The sequence below is a fragment of the Podarcis tiliguerta genome (assembly GCF_965153285.1).
Source record: "Podarcis tiliguerta genome assembly, chromosome: 8".
Lineage (NCBI taxonomy): Eukaryota > Metazoa > Chordata > Lepidosauria > Squamata > Lacertidae > Podarcis > Podarcis tiliguerta.
In genome coordinates, this window is record NC_139541.1 from 27873675 (window position 1) to 27898213 (window position 24539).

General features: G+C 42.6%; 1 protein-coding gene and 1 long non-coding RNA gene across 11 annotated transcripts; one reads left to right on the forward strand and one right to left on the reverse strand.

Moving 5' to 3' along the window:
* The first annotated feature begins 85 nt into the window (after positions 1 to 85).
* LOC310682785 lies at positions 86 to 7113 on the forward strand. 2 transcript variants are annotated; one of them, XR_014514153.1, is made up of 3 exons: positions 86 to 207; positions 1100 to 2719; positions 7014 to 7113. It is a non-coding gene; the product is annotated as an uncharacterized lncRNA (long non-coding RNA). The 2 variants fall into 2 exon arrangements; XR_014514154.1 differs by having other exon boundaries at positions 1100 to 2724; positions 7014 to 7103.
* Positions 3431 to 20949, reverse strand: ZNF507 (zinc finger protein 507). 9 transcript variants are annotated; one of them, XM_083451851.1, is made up of 9 exons: positions 20773 to 20913; positions 16288 to 16456; positions 15764 to 16045; positions 13926 to 15616; positions 12377 to 12482; positions 10487 to 10601; positions 9627 to 9731; positions 8174 to 8308; positions 3431 to 7451 (listed from the first exon to the last, which is right to left on the reverse strand). In XM_083451851.1, exons 3-9 carry the CDS (start codon positions 16032 to 16034, stop codon positions 7100 to 7102), a joined length of 2775 nt encoding a protein of 924 aa, XP_083307977.1. In that variant the 5' UTR covers positions 16035 to 16045; positions 16288 to 16456; positions 20773 to 20913; the 3' UTR covers positions 3431 to 7099. The 9 variants fall into 9 exon arrangements, with proteins under 9 accessions (XP_083307977.1, XP_083307973.1, XP_083307978.1 ...); XM_083451847.1 differs by adding an exon at positions 18534 to 18584 and having other exon boundaries at positions 13926 to 16045; positions 20773 to 20855; XM_083451852.1 differs by lacking the exon at positions 9627 to 9731 and adding an exon at positions 17275 to 18584 and having other exon boundaries at positions 20773 to 20849.
* Positions 20950 to 24539: the final 3590 nt, after the last annotated feature.

The window sequence follows — 24539 nt, forward strand, 5'->3', positions numbered from 1 at the left end:
GGAGAGGTGTGTGGGCACGAAAGAGGAGGATGGGGAGATGGGGGTTTGTGGGGGGGGGGTTCTAGGGGGAGGGGTTTCCCGACGCCCCCTCCTCCCCTCTGTCCCTCATGATTTGTATTTAAAACCCACATTTTCCTCCAAGGAGCTCAAGGTGGCGAACACACACTCCCCCCCCTTTTGATTTGATCTTCACAACAACCCTGTGAGGTAGGTTGCGCGGAGAGAGACTGTGAGGCCATAAAGGGCACGTGTGGCGTTCAGCTCAGTTGGTAGAGAGAGCACCTGCTTTGGGTGCAGAAAGCTCTGGGTTCAGTGCCCCCTGGCATCTCCAGATAAGGGTTGGGTTTGGGGGCTGGGAAGAGACCCCCTCCCCGACTGAAACCTTGAAAAGCTGTTGCCTGTCAGTGTAGACAACACTGAGCTAGGTGGACCATTGGTCGGACTCTGTATAAGGGAGCTTCCTGTGTTCCTGTATGTCTTTGGAGAAAGGCCATAGCTCAGGTGGTAGAGCGTCTGCTTTGCATGCAGAAGGTGCCAAGTTCAATCTCTGGCATTTCCAGGTACAGCTGGGGAGAGAGATCCCCTTCTGAAACCCTGGAGAGCTGCTGCCAGTCAGGAAACTCAGTCTACACCAAGTCCCCTAAAGGGCTGTAGCTCAGTGGCTGAGATTTGCATGTAGAAGATCCCAGGTTCAATCCCCAAAGGTATCTCCAGGTAGGGCTGGAAGAGACCCTCCTTCTGAAATTCAGAGTGGGATGATGGGAGTTTCAGCCTAGCAACATATGGAGGGCACCACATGTGCTACCTCTGCACCAAGATGGAGGCTAAAGGAATTTCTGGTTTCACTGGATCATTTCGGAGACACTTCCAATTGTTGCAGCTCAGTCCTATGCAGCTCAGAGTAACCAAACGAAACTTTCAACACATGACATGATAAAAGTCTGTAATTTTATCAGGACAAGTTACTTGTTGTTTACTGTTGCAACAATTGTTTTCTCAAAATTTATCTTCAGTACCATGAAAATAAAAACAGTATTAAAAAAAGGAAAGAAAAGTCTGCAGGAATAAACAGGTTATTTTTCTGTCACTTTCATTTCAGAGGACGCCTTTCCCACTTCGATTAAATCTATCAGTTCATCCTTTGCTGATGCAGTGCAGTCTCCACTGTCATCATTCTCATATCCTGTTAGACTAAGGTTACCAGATTTTTTTCAATGAATCCTGGGACACTTTTCAATTTCCTACTAAATAGATGGATTTTGTCAGGGGACCAATTTGTAAATCCGGGGACTGTCCCCAGGAAACGGGGACGTCTGGTAACCTTATGTCAGACCACTAGGATGTACTGGCATTCCCCACAGTTTTTAATAATTAAAACGATGTTCCTAGATGCCCAGCTCCTTAGCTGCCGCCGACTGTAATTTTCAAAGTCTAGTAATAAGAGGGGGATAACCATATAAGCCACCTTGAGCTTTATGGAGAAAAATGAGGAATATAAATGCAGTAAATGAATACATATTAAAGGCCTTCCATCCCCCCACATCTCCGTTTGTCTCAAGGGCTCCAGTAGACAGTATACTGGAGGACAAACAGCTGTTTTCTTCATGCCCCCATTTTATTTCCTAGGGCTGTGGTTCCCAAACTTTTTCTGCCATGGACCACTTGAAAACTGCTGAGGGCTTCGTGTAGCACTTAATGTTTCTGCCTCTTGTAGCGAGTGTAATGCACTGTGCTAGACGCTATGATTTTTACTTTTATTTTCATTGCTTCTTTTAATTCCTATATATTGTTGGTTTATTGTAGTACAATTTGGATTCTATAGAATTCAGATTTCAATACAATAAAATGAAATGTAAGGAATAAAATAAAATAAAAATTAAGTATCACTATGAACATTTAATGCAATGGATGTGCTGTGCTATCTCCCATCTTCAACCACAAAGCCACATACACACCACAGGCCACCTGAATGGACCAGTTTGGGAATACCTGGCAAAACAAAAACCAAGTGTTGTATGAGATAGGTCTTTGGTCTGATCCAGCAGGGCAGTTCTTAAAGGAGAAAAATGAGCCACACCCATCTAGCAAAGTTCCTTGAACCTAATACTGTACTCTGCTTGGGCAAGTATGATTCATGAAAATGTTCAAACCTTTGTGACTCGGTATTGTGGGACTAATAGAGCAGAATTAGGCCCACGAATATAGTGCAGAACTTCATTGCTAGATATGCTTTAACATTTATTTATATTCTTTACTTACTGGTTTTCTAATACTCTTTTTCTTCAGGGATTAAGTTGGTGGCTACCAGAGGATTATCTCAAAGAGGCTTCCTGGCTCGGAATTTGCTCTCCAAGGAGATTAGACCAGCTCTATCATGAATAGCTTTGGGATGCCAAGCCAAACTTGTCCCATTCACTCAAGTGTTGTTGTTTTTAAATAGTAATTCACTTCAACCATATTTGACTATTTTTAACTACTTGTTTTTGTTTATAGGGATTTTAATTGAAATTATAAGCCACCTTGAAGATAGGATATACTTTCCCCCCAAATTAAATAGAATTGCATCACGTTTCTGCCAAATGTTTAGTTTGTGAGAGCTTGTGGCATAGAACACGGAAATGGTGATCAGAACATCCGTCTCCCTTTGTGTTCTTACTCTCTGTGACCAATCAAGTTTGTCTCAGGAGACTGCCTTACACAAGAAAGTCCCAAGTAACTGGTAAGGTATGCACAGACAATAGTAATGTGTTTTTACAGATATTGCAAAGCTCTGACACATGTAGTAATTGAGAATTAAAAAAAGTTAGCTGAAGAATCCCCTAACATGACAACTATAATTCAGTTCATAGTCAACTTTTACATGCCTATCATACATGAAAGCAAAGTGCTAAATTAGGCTCACTAGAAAAACAGGAAGCATATCCCTTTCTCAGTTTACGGCTCACAGCTCACTGAACACAGAGCATCCTCAGTAGGCCCATTGCCCTCCCTTTGTTGTCCTAGGCAGACAACACAAACAGGTGGTTTAATTAAGCCTCAAAGGCATCACCATCCATGGTCAGTATATGGCTTGGGAGGAATGCAGGTGATACAAAACAGCATTTATATAGTGCTTTGGTTCAAGAGTCTCGTTATATATTATCACAGCCATTCTTTAGAACCACCTGCTAAAGTAGGTCACCCCATATTGGGGGCGGGGAGGAGGTTTAGGGTAACCTAGATAAGCAATTCAGGAAACTTAGGGAGTTCATGCAATGTTTTGAATTGTAGATTCACTGATTCATAGCCCAGGTTTTATTCAATACTCTACACTGGCTCTTTTAGTATGTTTCGGTATATGTGTGCATTTTTAAACAAAGAGAAAGGCTATATTTACAAGCTAACTTTCTTGTGTTCAGTAAAGCATATGCAATCGAGAGCACAATATTGATGTGTTTAACAAAGGAGTTTATTACCAAAATACAATTAGTCAATACATGACAAAACTTCTGTAAAGCAAAATAAATTATTCTAACAATGTACAGTATTTCAGAAGGTAGTCAAAGTTGTACTACAAAGTTTGCTTCCGTAGTTTCCAAACAAGACAAACCTAGAGAGAACTTAAGGCATGCAGCTTAATGTGCGGGAAAGTATCTTATAAAGTAAGTCATCCTGTCAGTCAGATAATGCAAGGTCTACAGTCTTTGACATGTCAGTTTTCTAAAAGTTTTATACTTTGGCTATAAAAAACAGTGCCATAGTATTACAATTCCTTTTTCTTAAAAAAATATATGTACCCATGCCCATGAATATCAAATGCACATTTCTATTAAATATATTTTAACATTACTTTGAGCACCAACTGTACATTTTCATTTTAAATGATTAAATAAGTGCTTTAAAAATGCAGCAACTAGCTGAATGCCACAATGTTTTTTCAAGCTAAGAACAAGGAATACAGCCTCTATTGGTGAAGCTGTTGAAGCCACAGTTAATTGGAAGCAAGCTCCATTGATTCCAACACCATGTTTCCAAATAAGTTGCTTATGCCACAGTCAAAGGGCTGGTTAAGAAAAATAAAATATGGTCAGATTATGGGGATGGGAAACAAGAGAAGAGAATCATCCCACCCCATGCCCTGTCTACTAATCTTACCTCTACACCAACCAAAATGCCCATCAGTTGGACATGTGCCAAAGCACATGAAAGCCCAAACCACACAGGTAAACATTTCCTAGAATAATAAGATCATAATCTGGACCTGCAATTATTTAATTGTGTGTTTGCCAGTCCTATGTAAATATTACTTTTTATGTTTAGATGCCCAGTGGGCCTAAGAGTGGGGTAGCTGTGATCCCATTGCCCTCATGCCCTTCTTCCTACTGCTAGCCTGTATCACACGCTAAATTAATTCTAACCAGCCCAAACAAGTGCAGTGCTGATCCATTGAAAGTTTTCTCCCATTGAGAACAACAGGATGAACATTGTTAGGATGTCATCCATAGCACATCTCTATGGGAATAATGCAAGTGTAATGCAATCTACTCTCAAGCAAGTGTATATTGGAATTGCAGCCAGAAGTATAAATGGAAGCTTTTCGCCCATAACAGAACAGAGCACTGAATCTGCTTCTCCATAAATTAAATGGGGGCAGGGGAAGAAATAAAACACTATAGTTAGCAGTATGTGTTTATCTTTTTAAAATCCTAAAACAGAGGGAAGACATGCTGTATGTCTGAAAAAGTGCTCTAAACAAAAACTCCCTAAATCCAAACAGCTCACATTCCAAGATAGGTAACATGATCAACAAACTGCTTTCAGCCTAAAGTCTGCTACATGGCAAGAGTGTAAATTTGAAGAGTGAACTGATAGCAACCTGTGGGCTTTAAAATGAAAAGGAAAAAAAAGTGTCAGTATGAAGGATGCTTTTCTTGTGCAACTGAAGGTAATATCAAACTTTTAAGTATTGAGACTATAGTTAGTTTGCTTAAAAAAATAAAAATAAAATACTTCCCTTTACTATTTCACAGTAATGGAAGATTACATATACAAAATGGTAAGAAAAGAATCTTCTGAATACATATGCACTTTGCCTGGCCTCCCCAATTCATTTCAATTGTTCTTCACATATTGTATTCCTGCAAAAAGCTTTACATGCCTAAAAATCAATACTTCACTTCAATAAAAATATAATTAGTTTTATAAGCTCGTGGTTTCACAATTTTCTTGTAGTGTAACAGACAGGCATGATCCATTAAGGAAAAAACAAAACAAAGTAAAGGTTTGTGACAAAGAGCCTTCGCCATGGTTTTGAAATGAAACATTTAAAATAAACCGAGTAATTTTTACCAAGCTTTCAACTAATTGCAGTAAATAGATAGGAGGTGGAATGTTGATAACGCTTTGTATGATCTCAGCTATTAAATAGTTGCCCAATAATTTCCTGTTTCTAAGCACATCGGAAGTTTCAGGTTGAGGATACAATACTGATGCAAGGACTGAATACAAAGGTAACAGTAGTAGCCAGAAGTATTTCATCAAGATTTGTGACCAATTGGATTCCGTTCAGTCTTAAAGAGCTCATAGCAGGAAGTGAAATATAGCACCTTCTCAATCTCTCCCTGTTTGTTATATTTCTCAAGAACACAAAACAATCCACATTTTCAATCTCATATTTAAAATAAACTTGGTTTGTTGTACAGTGAATTTATGCACTCACTTTTTATAAATGCACCTAGTTTAGAAACAAGTAACAGATTGAATAATAATAGGGATTCTAGTTTGGATTTTCTACAAAATGCCTTGAAATATTTTTGCATTCAACATTTAAAGCTTCTTTAAAAATGACACAAAATATTTTCCATTGGTCCAACTTCACAGTTCAGAAATTTTGAGGGGCAGGGGGTGACCCTAACTCAATTAGCACCATGAAAGCTGAGCTTTTAATGTATAATACATACATTTTTTAAAGTTCTGCAGCTGTCTGAAAATAATGCGTATCTGGGTACAAATCTGCTTACAAGCAATGAACTGCCAGAGTAAAGGGAAATGCAGCAAGAACTGGGAGAGGGCTCCACCCAAATGAAACATAGCAATAGTTTCAAGAGAAAAATAACATTGGAGGCTGCTGCACTTCCACTGAAGTCAATGGCAGTTAAGCAGCTGAAGCTTGAAACCACAGACAAGAACTCAAGGTATTCTAGAAGGCATGAAAACAGCTCCTTTTGAGAAACAAGTGTGAATGAAGTCGTTTTAGTGGCTATTTTATAACAATGTTACAATGGGGTAAGCTAGTAACTTCCACTGAGTTTTCATCAGATTTCTGTGTACTGGATTTTGACGTGTTAAATATTATTTGATAAAGAGCTAAACCTCCCTTCAAAGTTTAGCTAAGGCCACTTGTTCCTACCCACTCTGATCCAAGTTATGGCACTTCTAGCATTCTGAAATGCCTGATTTTATAGACAGAGATATGAGAAAGTTCTGGTGAACCATTAAGGTCCATCAAGACTTAATTATACATTCTCAGCATCTCATACTGAAAGAAATAACCTAAGCCAAACAATTTGCTACTTCTTTATGATGCCTGTATCAGCAGGAAGATACAGATATTTTTATCTTTTCTAAAAAAAGAAGAAGCAGTAATTGAGTGAGGAACCATAAGGCCTAAGCAGTTACTCAGTCTCCCTCTCCCTTTCTGGAAATGCTGCTTCATAAATGTAGTCAGTCATGTCAGTTTTTAAAAAATTACCTAAAATGAATTTAACCCCCTTTAGATAGTTTCAAGGCAGTAAGATTAAACCCCTTAAGGTAACACATTAGTGTGAAATTCCTATTATATGGCTAAGCTTTAGATTAGCAATAGGCATTGAAAACGGCTCTGTCAGTAGAGGATAATGGTTTCAGCGGACCTTTCCCTAAATGGAGTATTTACTGTTCAGTTACTTCAAGAGCTTGTGAAATAAATCCATTTTCTTGTTGACATAAATAACATTCCGACCGTTAGAAATATCACTGCCTTTTTTTACTTACAGTTTTCGCTTTAGCAAGTAGTTCTGGTGATGTAAAGAGAACACAAGAAAACAGCACTTTATGAAACCCTTTAAAGCAGCAGCATCACCTATCTTACACTCTGAGTTGCTGTGTGGTCCTTGTTCAGAATTATGTTTATGATTTCACCTTCATGTTCCTTCATATGGTCCAACAAGTTCTCCTTGTTGGTGGACTCAAATCCACAAATGCAACAGCAGAAGAGCAGGACGCAGTATTCTGTGCCAAGGTGAGGCAGACCGGCAGTTTTGTCTGAATTGCATGAGGTATTAGTTGTGGAAGTAGGATTCTGATTTTCATCAGAATTCACGGTTTTGTCAGCAGTTTGGTTAGAGGAGTCTGAAAAGGACAAGCCGTCCGAGTTGCTTTTCAAAGGAAATAAACCATCAGCGGTCACCTTCCCAGTCAGCTGACCTGGGAACCTAAGAAAGGAAGAAAGGAGTTGACTTTTTAGTATACAAATTCTAAGAAAATGGCAATACAGAATGTCCAAGGATCTGTTTGCAGGGCTCAATGTATGTACAAGTTGCTTTTGGCATCTTCCACTTGTACGTCGGGGACGCGGGTGGCGCTGTGGGTTAAAGCCTCAGTGCCTAGGGCTTGCCGATCGAAAGGTCGGCGGTTCGAATCCCCGCGGCGGGGTGCGCTCCCGCTGTTCGGTCCCAGCGCCTGCCAACCTAGCAGTTCGAAAGCACCCCTGGGTGCAAGTAGATAAATAGGGACCGCTTACTAGCGGGAAGGTAAACTGCATTTCTGTGTGCGGCTCTGGCTCGCCAGAGCACGATGTCACACTGGCCACGTGACCCGGAAGTGTCTTCGGACAGCGCTGGCCCTTGGCCTCTTTGAGTGAGATGGGCGCACAACCCTAGAGTCTGTCAAGACTGGCCTGTACGGGCAGGGGTACCTTTACCTTTACTTGTACGCCAGCTCTTTCCCTCCCTTTCACTATTGTGCAGCAAATCTCTAAACAGCTTATAAAATTTCCCCCAAGTGTAAAGAGCTTCCAGCAGGGAAATCACAATGCCCCCCAGACTCCAACAACTTAAGTAACTATGTTGCTTAAAGCAACTGACTTGCTATGAAAGTTGTTAAGATAGTTCTCTATATTACAGGTATAAATAGTGACCCTAAAATGCACACACACCTGCTGCTTTGTGAAATTGCATCGTTAATAGCCTTGTTCACTTGTTCATAGTTGTAGTTTTGGTCACTTGCGTGCTTCCACATATGAGACTTGAGAGAAGGGGGATGGCTACACTCATACCCACAAAGCGAACATCTGAAGGGGGAAAAAAGATTAAGAGAAAGAAGAAGGGGTCAATATGTCTTACCCAAAATGTGGTCAAATTATAAAAGGTCAGCACACCCTTTGATTTCTATCCCACTTTAGTTTAGCTGTCACTGCATTTTTATGTGATATTTTAAAGATTTCTACCCCAAAAAGCTATAAAGTCTGTCAAACATGGTGAACTAATACATAGTCTCATTAGGCAATAACAACAGAATTAATAGGTATTAAAAAAACGCCAAAGTAATAAAAAGCTAGAGGGAGAAATTGCACACGTTAAAGAAATTTGTAGTATATCAAGTATTCTCAGAATTTAACATATGGTTAGATGGACTGGAGCATGCCTAAATGAATACAGTATTTGCCATGGGCCTTGCTAAACAGATTTCTCTGTGGAACTAAGGAAGGGGCTACAGCTCAGTGATGCTGTGCATGCAGAGGGCCTTGTATTCAATCCCTCACATCTCCAAATAAAAAGGTTCCGGTAGGTGCAAAGAAAGGCCTCTGCTGGCAAGTCATTGCCAGTCAGTGATTAGACAATACCAGGATAGCATGGACAAATAATCTGACCTGGAATGAGAGGTCACAGTCAACTTCTACAAAAAAGAAAAAGAAAAAAAAGATCAAATTCAACTTCCATCTTTTCTTCTCCAAGGCCTATTTAATTTGGAACAAATTGGAACCATGCCCAGAACATTTCATGTACCAGGACTTTGTGCGCCAAGCACATACGCAGCACATTTTCCTCACTACTCAGTATCTACAGTCAAATATTCTGAGGGAGACCCCTATGTTTTCCAGAGCTCTGGTACTTCTGGGTTGTTGTTGTTGTTGTTGTTGTTGTTGTTTTACAGGTTTTCTGGAGCCTCCAGAGTACCAGGCTCTAACAGCAGCAAGATACAAAGGCAGATATGATCCCTTAACCAAGCAATTTGTGAGAGATCTCTAGCAAAAGTTTGGTGATCTGAACTTCAAACTACAGTGGTGCCCCGCAAGACGAATGCCTCGCAAGACGAAAAACTCGCTAGACGAAAGAGTTTTCCGTTTTTTGAGTTGTTCCGCAAGACGAATTTCCCTATGGGCTTGCTTCGCAAGACGAAACGTCTTGCAAGTTCTTGCGAGTTTGTTTCCTTTTTCTTAAAGCCGCTAATAGCCGCTAAGCGCCGCTAATAGCTGTGCTTCGCAAGACGAAAAAACCGCAAGATGAAGAGACTCGCGGAACGGATTAATTTCGTCTTGCGAGGCACCACTGTATCCGTATTAACAAGGCCACAGCTGCCACCGGCTTGCCAAGCAGTCAGTTACCTACTTGAACTGCTCCATTAGCTGCACTGCCTGGTGCTCCTGTGGATGGCGCCTCATATGGCACTTCAAGCTATTCATATTGGTTGTGGCAAAGTCGCACATTCGACACCTGAAGGAAAACAAAGAAGCAATTGGTTCCCAGCAACCTCAGCCTCTTGACAAGACCATCTCTGAGGTGGGCATTGCGGAAGGGAGGACAAGGAGGGAAGTTTGGCCAATTATAATTCATTCTAGAATCCATCGGTGCAGTCATCAAGTAAATGTTCGCTGCCTGCTATTCAGATGAAAATGTCATTGGTTAAGGGCCTCTGAAGGTGTTAGCTGTCTGCTTAAACATGTGGTTCAATCAATATGGCTCTATCCATCTAAAAGTTTAAAATGGCAAACTTTCAGATGCATCATGCAAATGGTAGAGGTTCCTGGACAACTGTGCTGAATTTTAAAAAGAAGCATTAAAGACTCAATAAATCTGATTATTGTTTGTTTTGAAGATTTTCTACCCCACCTTTCAGACCTTTCTAGGCTGCTTAAAAGAAACAGGTTGAAAAAGCCACATTCTTCTAGCAAAACCCGGCAGTCTTCCGGTTGATGGGATGTGGCCCAAGCATGCTCCAATTCTGCTGTTGCTTGCTTTAGGAACCTCCTTACCAGGTATTTCAATATGTATTACTTGCAGGTCCTTATTGTAATGATGTCAGTGGATTCTAAAGTGACTGTCAGAGTAAATTGGTAGCAAGTGACACACTCCTTCAAAATTAGGCAATTTCAAATCGCCCACTGTGTTCTAACTTTAGAATTGACAGCTGCAAGAAAACACATCAAAAAAATTCCAGCTGTAACAGAAAACCCCAGAGATATGCTCACCTGTATGGCTTATCGGAGTTGTGAATCCGCCTATGATTCCGCACACCAACATACATTGTGCTTGTGTAATCACAAATGTCGCATCTGTAAAGTTTCTGGACTGAAATCCTATCCCCTAAATGACATACAACACAGTTTTTAGAAATCATTTTCCTTAGCAGAAAGACAGATCTTGTTTCAGCACAATCTGATCCTGCTTAGGTTCTAACCTCCCAATACTAGCAGTTGAGTAGAGTTTGGTTCACACATTTGATCTGGCTTGCAGCTTTGGTTCTGGAAGGTATTTAATTCAGGATTTTTTGTATATACTTTCTTTTAAAATAATCAGGTCTGGGCCAACCACACAAGTGACCCAAGCAGATACCTAGGGTAATCTTATTATTAAGGGCGCCCAAGAAAACCTACAATATGAGAGGTCCTTCTCAAGATCCTAGTTGTTGAATAGCAGCATCCTCATTACAGGGGGTCCTGGGAATTGATCCTGGACCATGCAGGGCTGTGTCTTAGGACGCTAAGTTGCCTTGGACCAGCCTGGTAAATAATTAAGCCATTTCTTATCTAAATTGAATAACAATGAAGGAAATAACATTTGTAGGCAAATAAAAATATATTGCCTAATGATCACTAAAACCACCATATTTTATATGCAATTATGTCACAAAGATTTGTTGTTTTACAAAACACAACTCTGCCTTTTACTACATGCTTTAGAGTCATGGGTTTTTTGAACTGCTTTTATCCCCAGAAGGGAGGGCAGGAAGTAAAGGAAGGCCAAGCCCTGTGGTGTGTAACAAACTGACTGGTTTCAAACCAACACTAAAAGCAGGTGTTCCTGTAATGCATGTTATTACAATCGCCCTACATTATTAGACATTTAGAATTCAATCATATTCAGAAAGATCCCTTTAACGTTCTAGCACAGCCGCGATGAACAGGGGCGCTGATGATTTCATAAACATGAAACAAATGTTCCCGCTCAGATTAACGCGTGCATAAACAGATGCTGTGCCATAAACTTCTTGGGTTTGGGCTGTTTTATAGAGACGACATCTGTTTGACAAGAGGGCTTCCTTCCTGCAATCGTGTCATAATTTGACTGCAAAGAGTTTCCAAACTACTTTAGAAAGCTTAAATTCTCATTTAATGAATGCTATTAAAGGGGGGAACATGTTCAGTCAAGTCATACTTCCAAATCCCAGGTTTTAAAATAAAAACCTGAATTAAGCGTTGAGGCAGGGCGTAGGTGTTTGCTGTTTATTTTGAAGGGGTGCATCATCAAGAAAAACTGGCACCCTTTCCCTCTGATTCAGAGGCTCTTCAGGTAAAAGGCACGCTTCTCTAAAAAGGTGTGGACAGTAGCAAAGGGAGGAACAAGCTTCTTTCCATACTGTTTGCCTAGTTGGAAGGAGGCCTTACAAAAGCCTTGCCCAATCTTGTGCCCTCCAGATGTTTCAGACTACAATGCCCATCAGCCCCAGCCAGCATGCCCAATGACCAGGAATGATGGGAGTTGTAGTCCAAAACATCCAGAGGGCTGGAGGCTGCAGAAGGCTGCGCTATACGATCAAGTGATTAAAAGCCCTATGTGGCAACTGCTGAAAAGCCTTTTCCTCTGGTGATTCTCCATGAAGCGGGTGCTACCTTTAACAGCCCCTAACCATATCGGTTGCACATATCATTATCTGCATACCAATGCTGCATATTCCTGGCAGTGGCAGTGCTGCTGCTCAGGTATTATGGGCGACTGGGAATATGAATGTAGCATTGGCTTTTAACAGTTAAAAGTCACTGCTACAGCCAAGAGATTCTCAAGAACCTCCAGCATGTTGAGCTCAACTTTTTAAACTGGCCCAATGCTATCACTAAGCAAGTGAAAAAGACAGACAGTACCGACTCTTTCATCCACTTTGCTACAGGTTATTAGGCTGTCAGACGGCGGCATCGAGTATAGGTCTGGAAGGCTGTGTTGCTCTCTCTCATGGCTTCGAAGCTGACTCTGCAAAGCAAACAGGAGTACCGTCTTTTAAAAGGGTGCAAATACGGAGTGGCTGAACCTCCATACTGAACTCTCGTTATTTTCCTGCCAAACATCGCCTGTGATTACTTATCTGTCAGGCAGACAAACAAAATGACAATACAAATCAAGAAGATTTTTAAAGAGGAGCTCAAGACACATGATCACTAACCAACTGCATGGGGGTGAGGAGAGAAACACAGTTTCCAACTCAAGCAGGGATAATGGGAAAGCAGATTTTTCAGTTACCCAAATCTGAGTGAGCTCCATAAATTTAGAAAAGCACCACAAAGCAGAATTACCATTACCTGGTTTAATAACTAGGTAACAAGGTTCCACCCACCCACCCGCCACTCCACCAAGAGCTGCAGAAAGACCCTGGTTTGTACCCCAACATGGTAGAATAGTCATGCACTCTAACTTTTTATTATTAGGCTTTAACTTGATGATATAACTTGGGCTTTTCTTGTATTTGTTCTATTTATATAGTTTATTGTATAGCAGTTAAGCTGCTTTAAGAAAAATGGCATATAACAATCAGAATTGTTGTTCCTCTTCAGACATAGGAATTGTTAAGATACTCAATTGTTAAAGGGTATGTCCCTAGGATGGGGTGCGGGTGGCGAGATGGGATGCGGGTGGCGCTGTGGGTAAAAGCCTCAGCACCTAGGGCATGCCGATCGAAAGGTCGGTGGTTCGAATCCCCGCGGCGGGGTGTGCTCCCGTTGTTCAGTCCCAGCGCCTGCCAACCTAGCAGTTCAAAAGCACTCCCGGGTGCAAGTAGATAAATAGGGACCGCTTACTAGCGGGAAGGTAAACGGCGTTTCTGTGTGCGGTTCTGGCTCGCCAGAGCAGCTTCGTCACGCTGGCCACGTGACCCGGAAGTGTCTCCGGACAGCGCTGGCCTCCGGCCTCTTGAGTGAGATGGGCGCACAACCCTAGAGTCTGTCAAGACTGGCCCGTACGGGCAGGGGTACCTTTACCTTTTTATGTCCCTCGGTTTTTTTAAAAAAAGGGGGGGGGGTTTAATGTTATGGTTTTGGTTTTCCAAAATTGCTGCGTCTATTGGCTGAGTTCAGAGTTCTACCTGCCTTATCACTACAGGCTTAACTCCAGCTTTGAAGAGGCTGAAATAAAGTTCTGACCCTGATGCTTCCTTGACCCACTTCTGAACTGACTTACAGGTTTTGACAAACAATCCAGTCGTTGATTCCAAGGCCATTACTCAGGCACTGAGCAGCACCAGACACTCCAGTGCTAGCAATCTCAATGGGACCTTTCTGGCAACCAACCATCATCGACTGTTTGCAATTGACTGCCCCAGTTAAGCCTGTCAAGACAAGCTGCAACTTCTCTGGCTCACACAGTTCAGAGCAATCAAGAAACAGTAAAAAAACGGCCAACACAAAAGTAAAAACACTTCACCTTATAATGAAAGGATTCTTCGCACTGTTTGCACTGGTACATTCGGGTTTTGCAGTGGTTGATCATATGGTTTTCCAAATCCTTACTGTTTTCTGCTATGTGCTCACAGATAGGACATTGATAGGGCTGCCTCTGGCGATGCACCCGCAAGTGTTGCTTGATGTACCCCTTGTTGCCACTACTGTAGTGGCACAGGCGGCATCGGAAGGGGCGATCCACATTGGGGATGTATTCCACCAGGTTGCTCCCCAGCACGTTGGCGTCGGCTGCAGGTTGGCACTGCACGTTGTCTTGCAACTCCTTCAGAATGTCATCGTCGGAAGCGTTCTGGTCCGTCCTCTCCTTCAGCTTTTCAATGACGGTGAGCAGGGACATGCTGATGCCCATTTTAATGGGACCTTCAGCCAGCTCTGGCTTATCCTTCTGTATTTCCATGAAAGCACAGTCCGTTTGGTTCAGGCCTGCCAATTCCTCTGTTTTAAGGGAGGTCACCAGCTTAGAATGGGCGACGTAGCTGTTGTCAGCTGGCCTCTGCCCAGCCTCTGAACCTATAGAATTCGCCTCGGCAAAAGCTCTGAGGCTTGACCGGGTGAGCTCTGCAGCTCTGATGGGCATCGTGACGAGCGCTTCGGCAGCCAGGGAGTGCAGCCTCAAGGACTCCGAATTTGTTCTTCTTCTGGTGGGAGGTGCGTTTTCATCTGCTGCTTTGGCTCTACCAGGGTTTAAATCGCCATCTTTCTTCTCCGCACTGCTCCATCCAATTATGACTTCTTCGAGTTCCACAGAGCTTTTGTCCATATGATAAACATCCCCATCGCGTGCCACACGAGCTTGCTCAGAGATTATTTTCTTCTCAGCTTCAATGTCAGTGTCCAGAGAGTAAGGCTTCTGTAAGACAGGCTCTTCGGCGCTCGGCAAACGTTCAACTATGACGTTAACGTGGCCTTTTTTATTTGGGCTGCAGCTAATGATTTTTTGGGCAGAGGAAAGCAAGCTGTCAGTCATCAAGTTGTCTTGCTCCAGATCGGTATCTGACAGAGTCTCTTCTGCTCCCTTGCCTGTGGGCGAGAGAGCAGCCGGCTGACTTAGGAGCGCCTCCTCTTTCGCAGGCTCTTCTGCCGAGGAGGTTTTGTACACCATTTGCTCAGAGCTACAAATGTGGAGTTGAACAGCCTGGTCACCAGAGAGACCCAGTTCATTATTTTCTAGCGCGAGGACAACGGCCTCCACGTTGCGAGGAACACCCGATACTGCGGGGTCCGGCAATGTAGCTTGTTCATTTTCTTCCTCAAATATGGGGTATGAGCAGTCGACTTCGCCTGCATGCTTCCAAGCATGCGTTTTCAACATTCTTTGCTGACCACAAGTGTAGCTGCAAATTAAGCATCGGTACATGCCGTACTGCTCGTAAGTATACCATTTTTGCCTCCCCTTCTCCGTTGGACGGGGAGACTGAAGCTGTGCTGTCTGATCAGCGCCGGCATTGACAAAACCTTCCACTGGACCATGCAAAGTGGTACTAGGAAAACTTGCACATTGCTGCTGCTCCTTTGAAAGAGTGTGTGCTTTGCTGCTGTTCTCTGGGTGATGCCTCACATGAGCTTCAAACTCTTCTAGGCTTCTCATGGCAAAATTGCACACTGAGCACATAAGTATTACTTCGTTCTGCTGGCCATGTTGTTTCACGTGTTCTTTTAAGAGAGGGAGAGTGGGAGACAGAGATTTGCAGAGACTGCATTGGTAGCAAACCACCTTCCTTTTATTCTGCGGAGGACAGTCTGTCACATAATAATCTTCTATATTTATCGTGCCCAGGGCAGGCAGTTCAATGGTTTTACCTGGGATCTCTGGGAGGTTCTGTGAGTCAAGTGACAGCAGGGACACATCGGGATGCAAGCGCTTTTTCCCTATTAAAAGGCATTTTTGTGACTTCTCACTCTCAACGATCTTGCTTAGCTTTTGGATGACCTGGATTAGTGGGTCAGGGTTGCACTTTCTCTGGTCTTCACCACTTTCTGAAGTTGGGCTTACAACTGCTTCGGAGATCAGTACAGCTTCCGGTTCCCCAATGTTTGAGACTACTGCTGTAATACTGTTGCTTTCTTCCATAATATCTGAAACTTAAAACGTACATTGCTGTGTTACAAAACATCAAGCTTACGGAACACAATGGCATAAATGTTGCAGTCAATCAGTTCGTGCACCTTAAACAGATGCACAAGTCATCCAGCCCCTTTTAAAAGCTGCTTTACATCTTAACACATAAGTGATATTCCATACAAAGTATGGACCTCCAACTGTTCAATGTAGTTGTTCAGGAGGAAAAGGGACCTGAGCTTATCCTCCTCCTTGCCAACCTCACCATTTGTCTCAGCTGTGCTTGCACTCTATTAGCAGAGGCGATTAGGGATGAAGTCATCCCTGTGCACCAATGCAGAGTTTCCTTGATCTGAACATCTGTCTGTTGATCTCTTGCAAGTGCCCTGGGAGTTCCCGCTCCATAGCTAATTGAAAACGTTCATGGCAGTAAACTGTGAAAAGAGAATGTTAATTTGAGACAGGATGAAGTTATTAAGCACTTGAACGCTAAAGAATGAGCACCCTTGAGCAGAAGATGGTCTAAAGATCAGTACAAATGACTAACATCAATCAAATCTGCAAGAATACCACATATGCCATTCTTCCATTTTAACTATGACATTTTCAAACAGTTTTAAGGTGAAAGTATCACCAAACAACCCCATGCAAGCTTGCTATGTGATTTAGTAAGCAAAACTGATCAGAAACATGACTGCAAGACTGAAAAAGTCTTACTATTCCAGACTGAGCTGGATAAAATTTGGTGAGTACTTAACACTTTGAAAAGTCTGTAAGCAATTCAATTGGCAGGGAATGCTTTTCATTTGCAGAATGATTTACTACATGCACTATTCTATGAAACAAGCTCAAATAATTCCACACCAATGGTGTGAAAACTAAATTTCTTCAGCTACGTATGCCTTGGCTTAGTCAAAATCGCAATGACAACAGAATAGCAACCTGGGAATAAGATGACATTAAACTGTCAGATCTTTCCTTAATATTCTGGCAGATTAAAAATGACAAACATTTGGATCTATAAAGGAAGCGAAAGCAGTAGGATTCTTTTGAAAAAAAAAAACACCTTAGCAGAAGGAACATTTTCATAATGAAATCAACAAATACTTCACTGATCAAATATTCTATCCTGTGTTTGAGGAGTTCAAGCTTCAGTATCTGCATCCTAGTTTAAGGTGTTTTTTGGCACGTGATGAAGCAGAGCTTTGCCAATGACAGCTCAAAAGGTAACTATAATCCTGCACATACTTACCAGACAAGAAATCCATTGAACTCACTGGGACTTACTTCAGAGTAAGTTGCAATCCTTTAGCCACTTACCTGGAACCAAGCCATATTGAACTCAAGTGGGATTTAATTCAGAGTAGACCTATACAGGCTGTAGCGCCACACAACACTTTGGTCTTTAAGAATGTTGCATTTTCTTGCAGAGAATAATCAAGACAATCAATTCTTTGGCAACTCTTTGGTGAATGTTTTCACCAAACTAAAAAAGAGTTGAGAAGATCAATGCTGATGATCTCATTTGAAGGAAATTCAGAAACTGCAGCTGGTGCAGAATTCAGTGGTCAGGTTGCTCACTAGAGCAGGACAGTTTGAGCATATAACAGCAATCCTGGCCAAACTGCACTGGCTGCTAATTAGTTTCTGAACCCAATTCAAAGGGCTGCTTTCGACCCACAAAGCCTTATGTGGCTCAGGACCACAATACCTCAAGGATTGCCACTTCCCATATAAACCAACCCGGACTCTGCAATCATCATCTGAGGCCCTTCTATGAGTGCCCCTTTCTTGTGAGGTTTGGAGGGTAGCAACATGAGAACAGGCCCTTTCAGTGGTGGCTCCCCACTTGTGGAATGTTCTCCACAAGGAAGATCACCTGGCACCATCATTACATAGCTTTAGGTGCCATGCAAAAACATTTCTTTTTTACCAGGCATTTGGCTCTTAAATATCAATGGCCTCTTTGAGTGGGCAGGATGTTTCCATCCTGCCTTATAAGAAGAGGATTTTCCTATGTTTTGTTTTATGATGGTTTCAATGTATGTGTTTGATTATTTATTGTAAGTCGATTTGAGTTGCTTTGGTAACAAATCAATCAAGTTTTAATTATAATCAGAAGTGTAGCTCTTTTGCTATTTTCTATCCTCAATGGCTTTTTTAAAAAATCAGGTAAGGCAACCAAGGTGAGTGGCGGATCGGGGGTTGAAGAAGAGGGGATTTGATTAAATCCTTCTTCTTGAGTCATTCTGAATCACACCTCCCCAGAACTGGTTTTTTGCACAAGAGACAACAAAAGATACTAGGGCCTTATGTCCTTTACATCTAGCAGAGGAAAACAATGGGTGGGAGAGGAGGCAGCAGGAATTTTGGATGAATGGCTGAGAAATAAAGAATTAAAGAGCCCCCCTTCCCAATCATCTGATGAATCTGAATCTCCCTGTAGACAACACAAGGCAAGGTGAACCCAAAGTCTGACTTCGCTAAAGGTAAATTCACATCACACTATACCTGCAGCCACCAGACTAGAGTTTCCTCATCCTTCATAACTGCAAGAACATCCTAAAAGGAAAATCCTGCAAGTAAAAGCAGCTATAGCAACAAATTAAAGAGCATTCCTGCCAAACTATTTACCAGACATTACATTTTGAATACTACTTTATCTAGAAGTAATCAGGCACTCTTTTTTAATGCTTAAAACGGAAAATAAAAGAAAGCTGTATTTTTTTTTTTTACACTATGCTTGCAGAAGTCTTTCACTTTTCACAAAACAAACAAACTTTTTGTTTAACCTATAAAAGTATGCTATTGACACTGCAGTCAAAAGGATTGAGACTGATAAGAAAGTGTTAGCTTGTTGCAACCTCCAGCCGAGAAAAGTTTTAACCAAGTTCCCTCTGCAGCACTTTTGAAAGCAGAACACCAGATATAGGGTTTCCAGTTCTATTAGCATTCTATAGCTTTTTTGAGTTACACAAAACACAATCCTGTGCATGTCACAATTTGCCTGAAGTAATTTTTACCATTAAGGAGCGTAAGTGAAATGTAGGGTTCAGCACACTAGTTTCGTGGAGATCGGAAAACTGGTAGGAAAGCAGAATCATACCCTGAGCTTGAGGGCTCATTAGGGCTGAGATTCTAAGTGGGGTGGGTGTGGGAAATAAGTAGACTGAAGTTGGAGAATTACAGGAAAGGAAAACAAATACAATCTTCATGTCAAGACACTTAGAAACAATGGTTTTGAAGAAATGTGTGTGTGCACATTCTTAAGGGCTGGCACTCTTTTTAGACATACAACCCGGCTTTAGATTATTTTTTAGTTATCGTTTTATAGATTAGAAAAGTTTTGTTGATGATCTGTTAATCATGTAATATTGCCTATGCCATAACTATGATGCTCAGATTATTTTTTCAGTTTCTGGTTTGTTAATAGCATTTTATATACGGCAATTGTTTTACTGATTATTTGCCAATTCTGTAATAGGACTTACGCTATATCTGTGATATTTTATTATGTTATTGTCTTTAAGACACTTTGGGATTCATTTGAATGGACAGTGGAATAGAAATAAAATCAAATCAGATCTTTAGCCCAAAAATGCATTTGAGGAGCAGCTCCTTGGTTTTTAAAGCCATACTTTTGCATATTGGTAGTACTGCGGCTGTGACCTACCTTAGGTCAGCTTGTGAGCAAGCAGTGGGCCCCAACCTATAAGCCGAGGACTGATACTCTAAAGGGAGAATGATGGGAATAGATCAATGGTATGACTAGAGGATTGGAATTGGGACTATGGAGTTCCAATATTCTCATTTGGCCACTAGGCAATCTTGAGCTATGTTCCCTCCATTGCAACCTGTTGCGAAAATCTGATTAGGGACTACAAAACACTACGGAAATTATAGTCCATAGCTAGCTATTATAAATAGGAACTGAAGCTTTAAAGATGAAGGAAGAGCCTTATTGTCTTTCAACTCATCAGTTTGAAGATAATAATTGTGTGTATGGACAACTGCATCAGAAGGGTGGATCAGAGAGAAAGAAACTCATTTCCTGAGTTTTGGAGGTGGCGAATAGGGGCACGGGCGGGGGGGGGCTATAACACTGCTAAGAAAGGTTGTGTGTAAAAATGTTAGACTGAAGAATAGGAGCCTGCCTATTTGTTTGTAAAACATATATAAAGCACACACACATCTATGCACCAGAAAGGAATCACCAAAAGAATGGCACAGGGAACTCTCTCTCTCTCTCTCTTTCTCTCTCTCTGTGTGTGTGTGTGTGTGAATGACAATATACCCATGTGGCGCCAAGAGAAGAGCAATGCCAATACAAATCAATAAATGCAGTAGGTGCACGGACCGTTATGCGTAAGGAAGGAGGGAGCCAAACCCCAACTCCGAAAGTGACGGCGGAAAATCCCCCAAACATCGTGCTGCTCTTAGATCCTTTAACGCCTGAACATCCACCCCTCACACTCCTCCCCTCGTTTTGAGTGTGTGAGGTAAGGCAGCTCTACCTCACCGGGGTCGAGGGGAGATGCTCCACGCCTCTGACAGGTGCTGGGCGCTGAGCACCACGCGTCTCCCACCCAACCTGCCACCCTCTCCCCCTCCTCTCGGGTGCCTGCTGAGAGAAAAGGCTGGGGAAGGGAGACCCCCAACCCCTTTCCCGGTCGCTCATAGGGATGTTTTTCCCTCCTCCCCATACACGCCCCCTCGAAAAACGCGCTCCCCGCCCCCCCTTCGCACCCACCTTCCCAGGGGAGCCTCAATGAGCTCTGCTTTTCCTTTTTTCCTCCCTCCCGCTGCTGCTGCCTCTGCAGGGAGCACCGCTTTAAAATGGCGACGATGGGAAAGGGATCACGTGGCCCGAGGGGCCCGGTCAGGTGACCAGAGAGGGAAAGTTTCACCTCCTCCGCCTGCGCTAGCCCGCCCACCTGTTGCCATGGTGACCAAGCATAACGGGCTTCTTGCGCTCAGGTGTCTCGCGCTGGGCCCAAAGACGAGCGCGCCTCGGCCGCTTGTAGTTGTTGCGGCTTCCACTAGTAGTAGCTGATGACTCTCCCGGTCCCACCGCCACCCATAAAGGGCTCTCTCTCGTCCGTGCAATCAGAATAAATGTGTGTGTGTGCATATGGCGTCTATTCAAACAATAAATATATAATAAAGCACCTGTGCATGCAAATGTATACAAAGCATCTATACAAAAAACGTAGAACGTGTTTATGCAAACTGAATATTATATCGCCTACCCTCTGACAATGTCCCTCTCTTCTGAGGAGGGTGTCTATGCAAAGAGAATGGATAGCACTGAATGGACCTTGGTGATGGTCCCCACAAGGATGCATGCAGATGCTTCTCTGGTTTCAACCTGCTTAGAGGTAAACTTACTTCGGTGGGATTTGCACCTGGAAAAATGAAGCATTAGAACTGCAGCCGTGTTGGGTGACCCAATAGGCAGATGAAGCAACTGTTCTGTGCACCAGCCAAGGAAATTAGTTTTGATGTTTCCAAAAACAAACAAAAAACAAAAAACACCCCAAAAAGCAACAAAGTTGTCATAATGGGAAATATCAGAACTTTGTTAGGCTTCCTTATGCTACGCTCTTCCCCCATTATGCTTCTTTCTGCCAGGCAAAAGATCACACATTTCTGGATCGTCACTGGATCTGCAAGTCCTGCTGGCACGGAAAACAGGTGCCAGACTTGAGATTTGTGTGCCAGGCTCTGTTCAAATTAAAGGCTGGTTGTCATGAATCCTCGCTGACTCCTACAACCAGAGTAGGGACAAAGGAGGCAGGATGGCAGTTTTCTTCTAATGTAATTGTATGGGTGACATCCAAAGGTCCGAATCCTCAGAGCTCTCCTTTGAGCACTGATTTTGAAGTGTTTTGAGCACCATGCACTCAAGAGCTGCAGCCACATCATGATGGCATGCCATATAATATGCTGCGCAGCAAATTTATGATTGTTGGGGCCCCAATTAGGTGTTACATTTATAATAAAGTGCCTGTTATAAAGTGTTTGAAGGGATTCCGGTGTGCTCCCCGTTCACAAGTACAGCAAATGCATTGGGCTAGGTAAAATTTATGACCCCAAAGCACACATAAAATATAATACATCCTTTAATCTTATGTTTGAGGAACTCACTGCTACTTAACTCATTAATAACATTAAGGCATCCCATTCATCTTAATGACTGGAAAATGCTTTGAACCCGGGACACAAAGAATGAGTAGATGTTATGGAATAAAGGTTGGCTTCCCTGAGGATTCAAATTGACCTTAACAGGGGTCAAGATTTCGCTGTTTATCACCAAGGCACACTTCATGGTCTTCCATTATAGAAAGATTTACAGATGTGTACATATCAGCATATTTTTCTGAATTAAAAAATAATCATCAGGTGAAGCATTTTTTGTTGTTAAAAAACCCAACTTATTATTATTTTTTAATATGTGCAAAAAACACTTGGCACCCAGTACAGCTGACAGATTTTCATTCAAACTAATTTGCAGCCTGGTGATTCAATAAGTTTGCATGCAATTGTTGCTCAGCGCCTTTACAATGCTGATAAAAGAACAACCCTGATGTTATTGTAATTTCATGATTTGTGCTCCTGATGCTTTTGGGGCGGTCGCGCGCTATCCTGCTTTCAATACTATTTATGCCTGCAGAAGTTTTGGGGTGCTCACACTGCTTCATTTCCAATCAGCACATAACCTGTAACTTCCTGCTGAAATCTTATAGCATTGGGGTGGGTGTCACACTTTTGTTGTGTTTTGTAGCTTCTCTGGACAGCAGATGAGAACACATCTACCGTACAGGTAAAGCAGCCCTATACCAATTTGACAGTCATCATTCTCTCCCGAAGAATCCTGGGAAGAGTAGTTTTTTATGGGTGTTGAGAGTTATTAGGAGATACCTATTCTCTGCACAGAGCTACAATTCCCAGAGTTTCCCGGGGAAAGGGATTGATTGTTAAAGTACTGTACTCTGATAACTGTAGATCTGGGAGGAGCTACAACTCTCAGCATCCTTAACAAACTACACTTCCCATGATTCTTTGGGGGAAAGCATGATGGTTAAAGTGGACTAATACTGTATTATTTTAAACGTACTGTGGGCCAATGTGGTGGCATCGGGGAAGCACAACAAATAAAGCAGAATAAATCCACCACTTTGTGGCACCTCTCTGTCTCGAGAAGCAATGGAGTGCGTCTCTGAGGGTGAAGTGAAACAGCTGTATTAGCAACACCAAAGTTACCACCCTGGGGTGCAAGCCTGGGTAGTGCGTATAGAGCCTCCCACCTCCAGGCCTCGCTGACGTGGTCCAAAGGAAAGCAGAGGGAGACATGTTGTGTTCCTTCTGTGATAGTTTGTCCACCTTTGGCCCCCACCTGCACTCAGCTCTCACCTGTGGCTCCTAGAAGCTGCCAGCATGTGACAGGGGCCACACCCTGGGAATGTCTTTGACTTGTCAGCTAAACCAGCAGAGGGTAACCGATAGGTCTCAAGCCATTGATGAGTTAGAGACTTGCCCCCTGGTGGATTTAGCGGACAAGGCCAAGGACTCAGCTATACAGCTTCAAATTAACCATTTTAAATGTAAAGTGCAATATACAAATGTGAGACTAGATGGTGATGGTGAGCTATGGCAAATTCAATCTATTTTTCAAAACTTTTTTTTAAAAAGTGTTTTTTAAAAATATGTGTGTAGATTCCACACAATAGTGGGTCCAACAGTCAATAAGTTGGTTTCTGCACATGCTGTAGTGGGAAGTGGGGTTAGACGGGGCTTGTCAACCTGGGAAGGTAGGTATCCCATCTAGGAGAAGGAAAACTCTGATCCTAAACCTTTGTTGCCTTACAGGATCTCTTCGGGAGCAGAAAAGGCTAAGGAGTAAACCCTGCACAAATCTAGAGTGGAATCCCTAAGACGGTTGGGTGGCACCTTGTATTCCTCCTTCTGGCTCCTGTAACCAAGCAGCTGCCATATGTATTGTTCTGCTTTCCTCTGGACCACATCAGTGAGGTCTTGTCATCTGGGCAGTCTAGGGCCTCCATACACACTGCCCAGGCTTGTGCCCTGGGGAGGTCACTTTGGTGCTGCTAACATAGCAGTTTGACTTCACCCCTGGAGGTGCATGCTATTGTTTCCCAAGCAGTAATGCTTCTGAATACTAGTTTCTGGAAACTGCAGGAGTGAAGAGTCCTCATGTGCTTGAATCCTGCTCGTGGGTTTCCCACAGGCATATGGTTGGCCATTGTGAGAGCAGGATGCTGAACTAGATGGCCCATCCTTGGCCTGATTCAGCAATTAGAATTGAATTGGATTTGAATTTATTAATTTGTTTATTGCCTAGGATGGCCAAAGCATCAAGGAGTTGGAGAATGAGGGCAAAAAGACCAAGCAGGGACCGGATACACCTTTCCTTTCCTTTGACGTGGTTCCCACTTCAGATTAGCAATTTAAGCAGAACACTTCCTTCCCAAATTGCTCGCATTTCTCATAAAAAGC

Coding starts and splice junctions, on each gene's coding strand:
- ZNF507 (XM_083451844.1), bottom strand. CDS start 16,034: ATGGAAGAAAGCAACAGTATTACAGCAGTAGTCTCAAACATTGGGGAA. Junction 9,732..10,486: donor AACTCCGATAAGCCATACAG/GTGAGCATATCT, acceptor GTTTTCCTTCAG/GTGTCGAATGTGCGACTTTG. Junction 7,452..8,173: donor GCAATTTCACAAAGCAGCAG/GTGTGTGTGCAT, acceptor TTCCTTTCTTAG/GTTCCCAGGTCAGCTGACTG.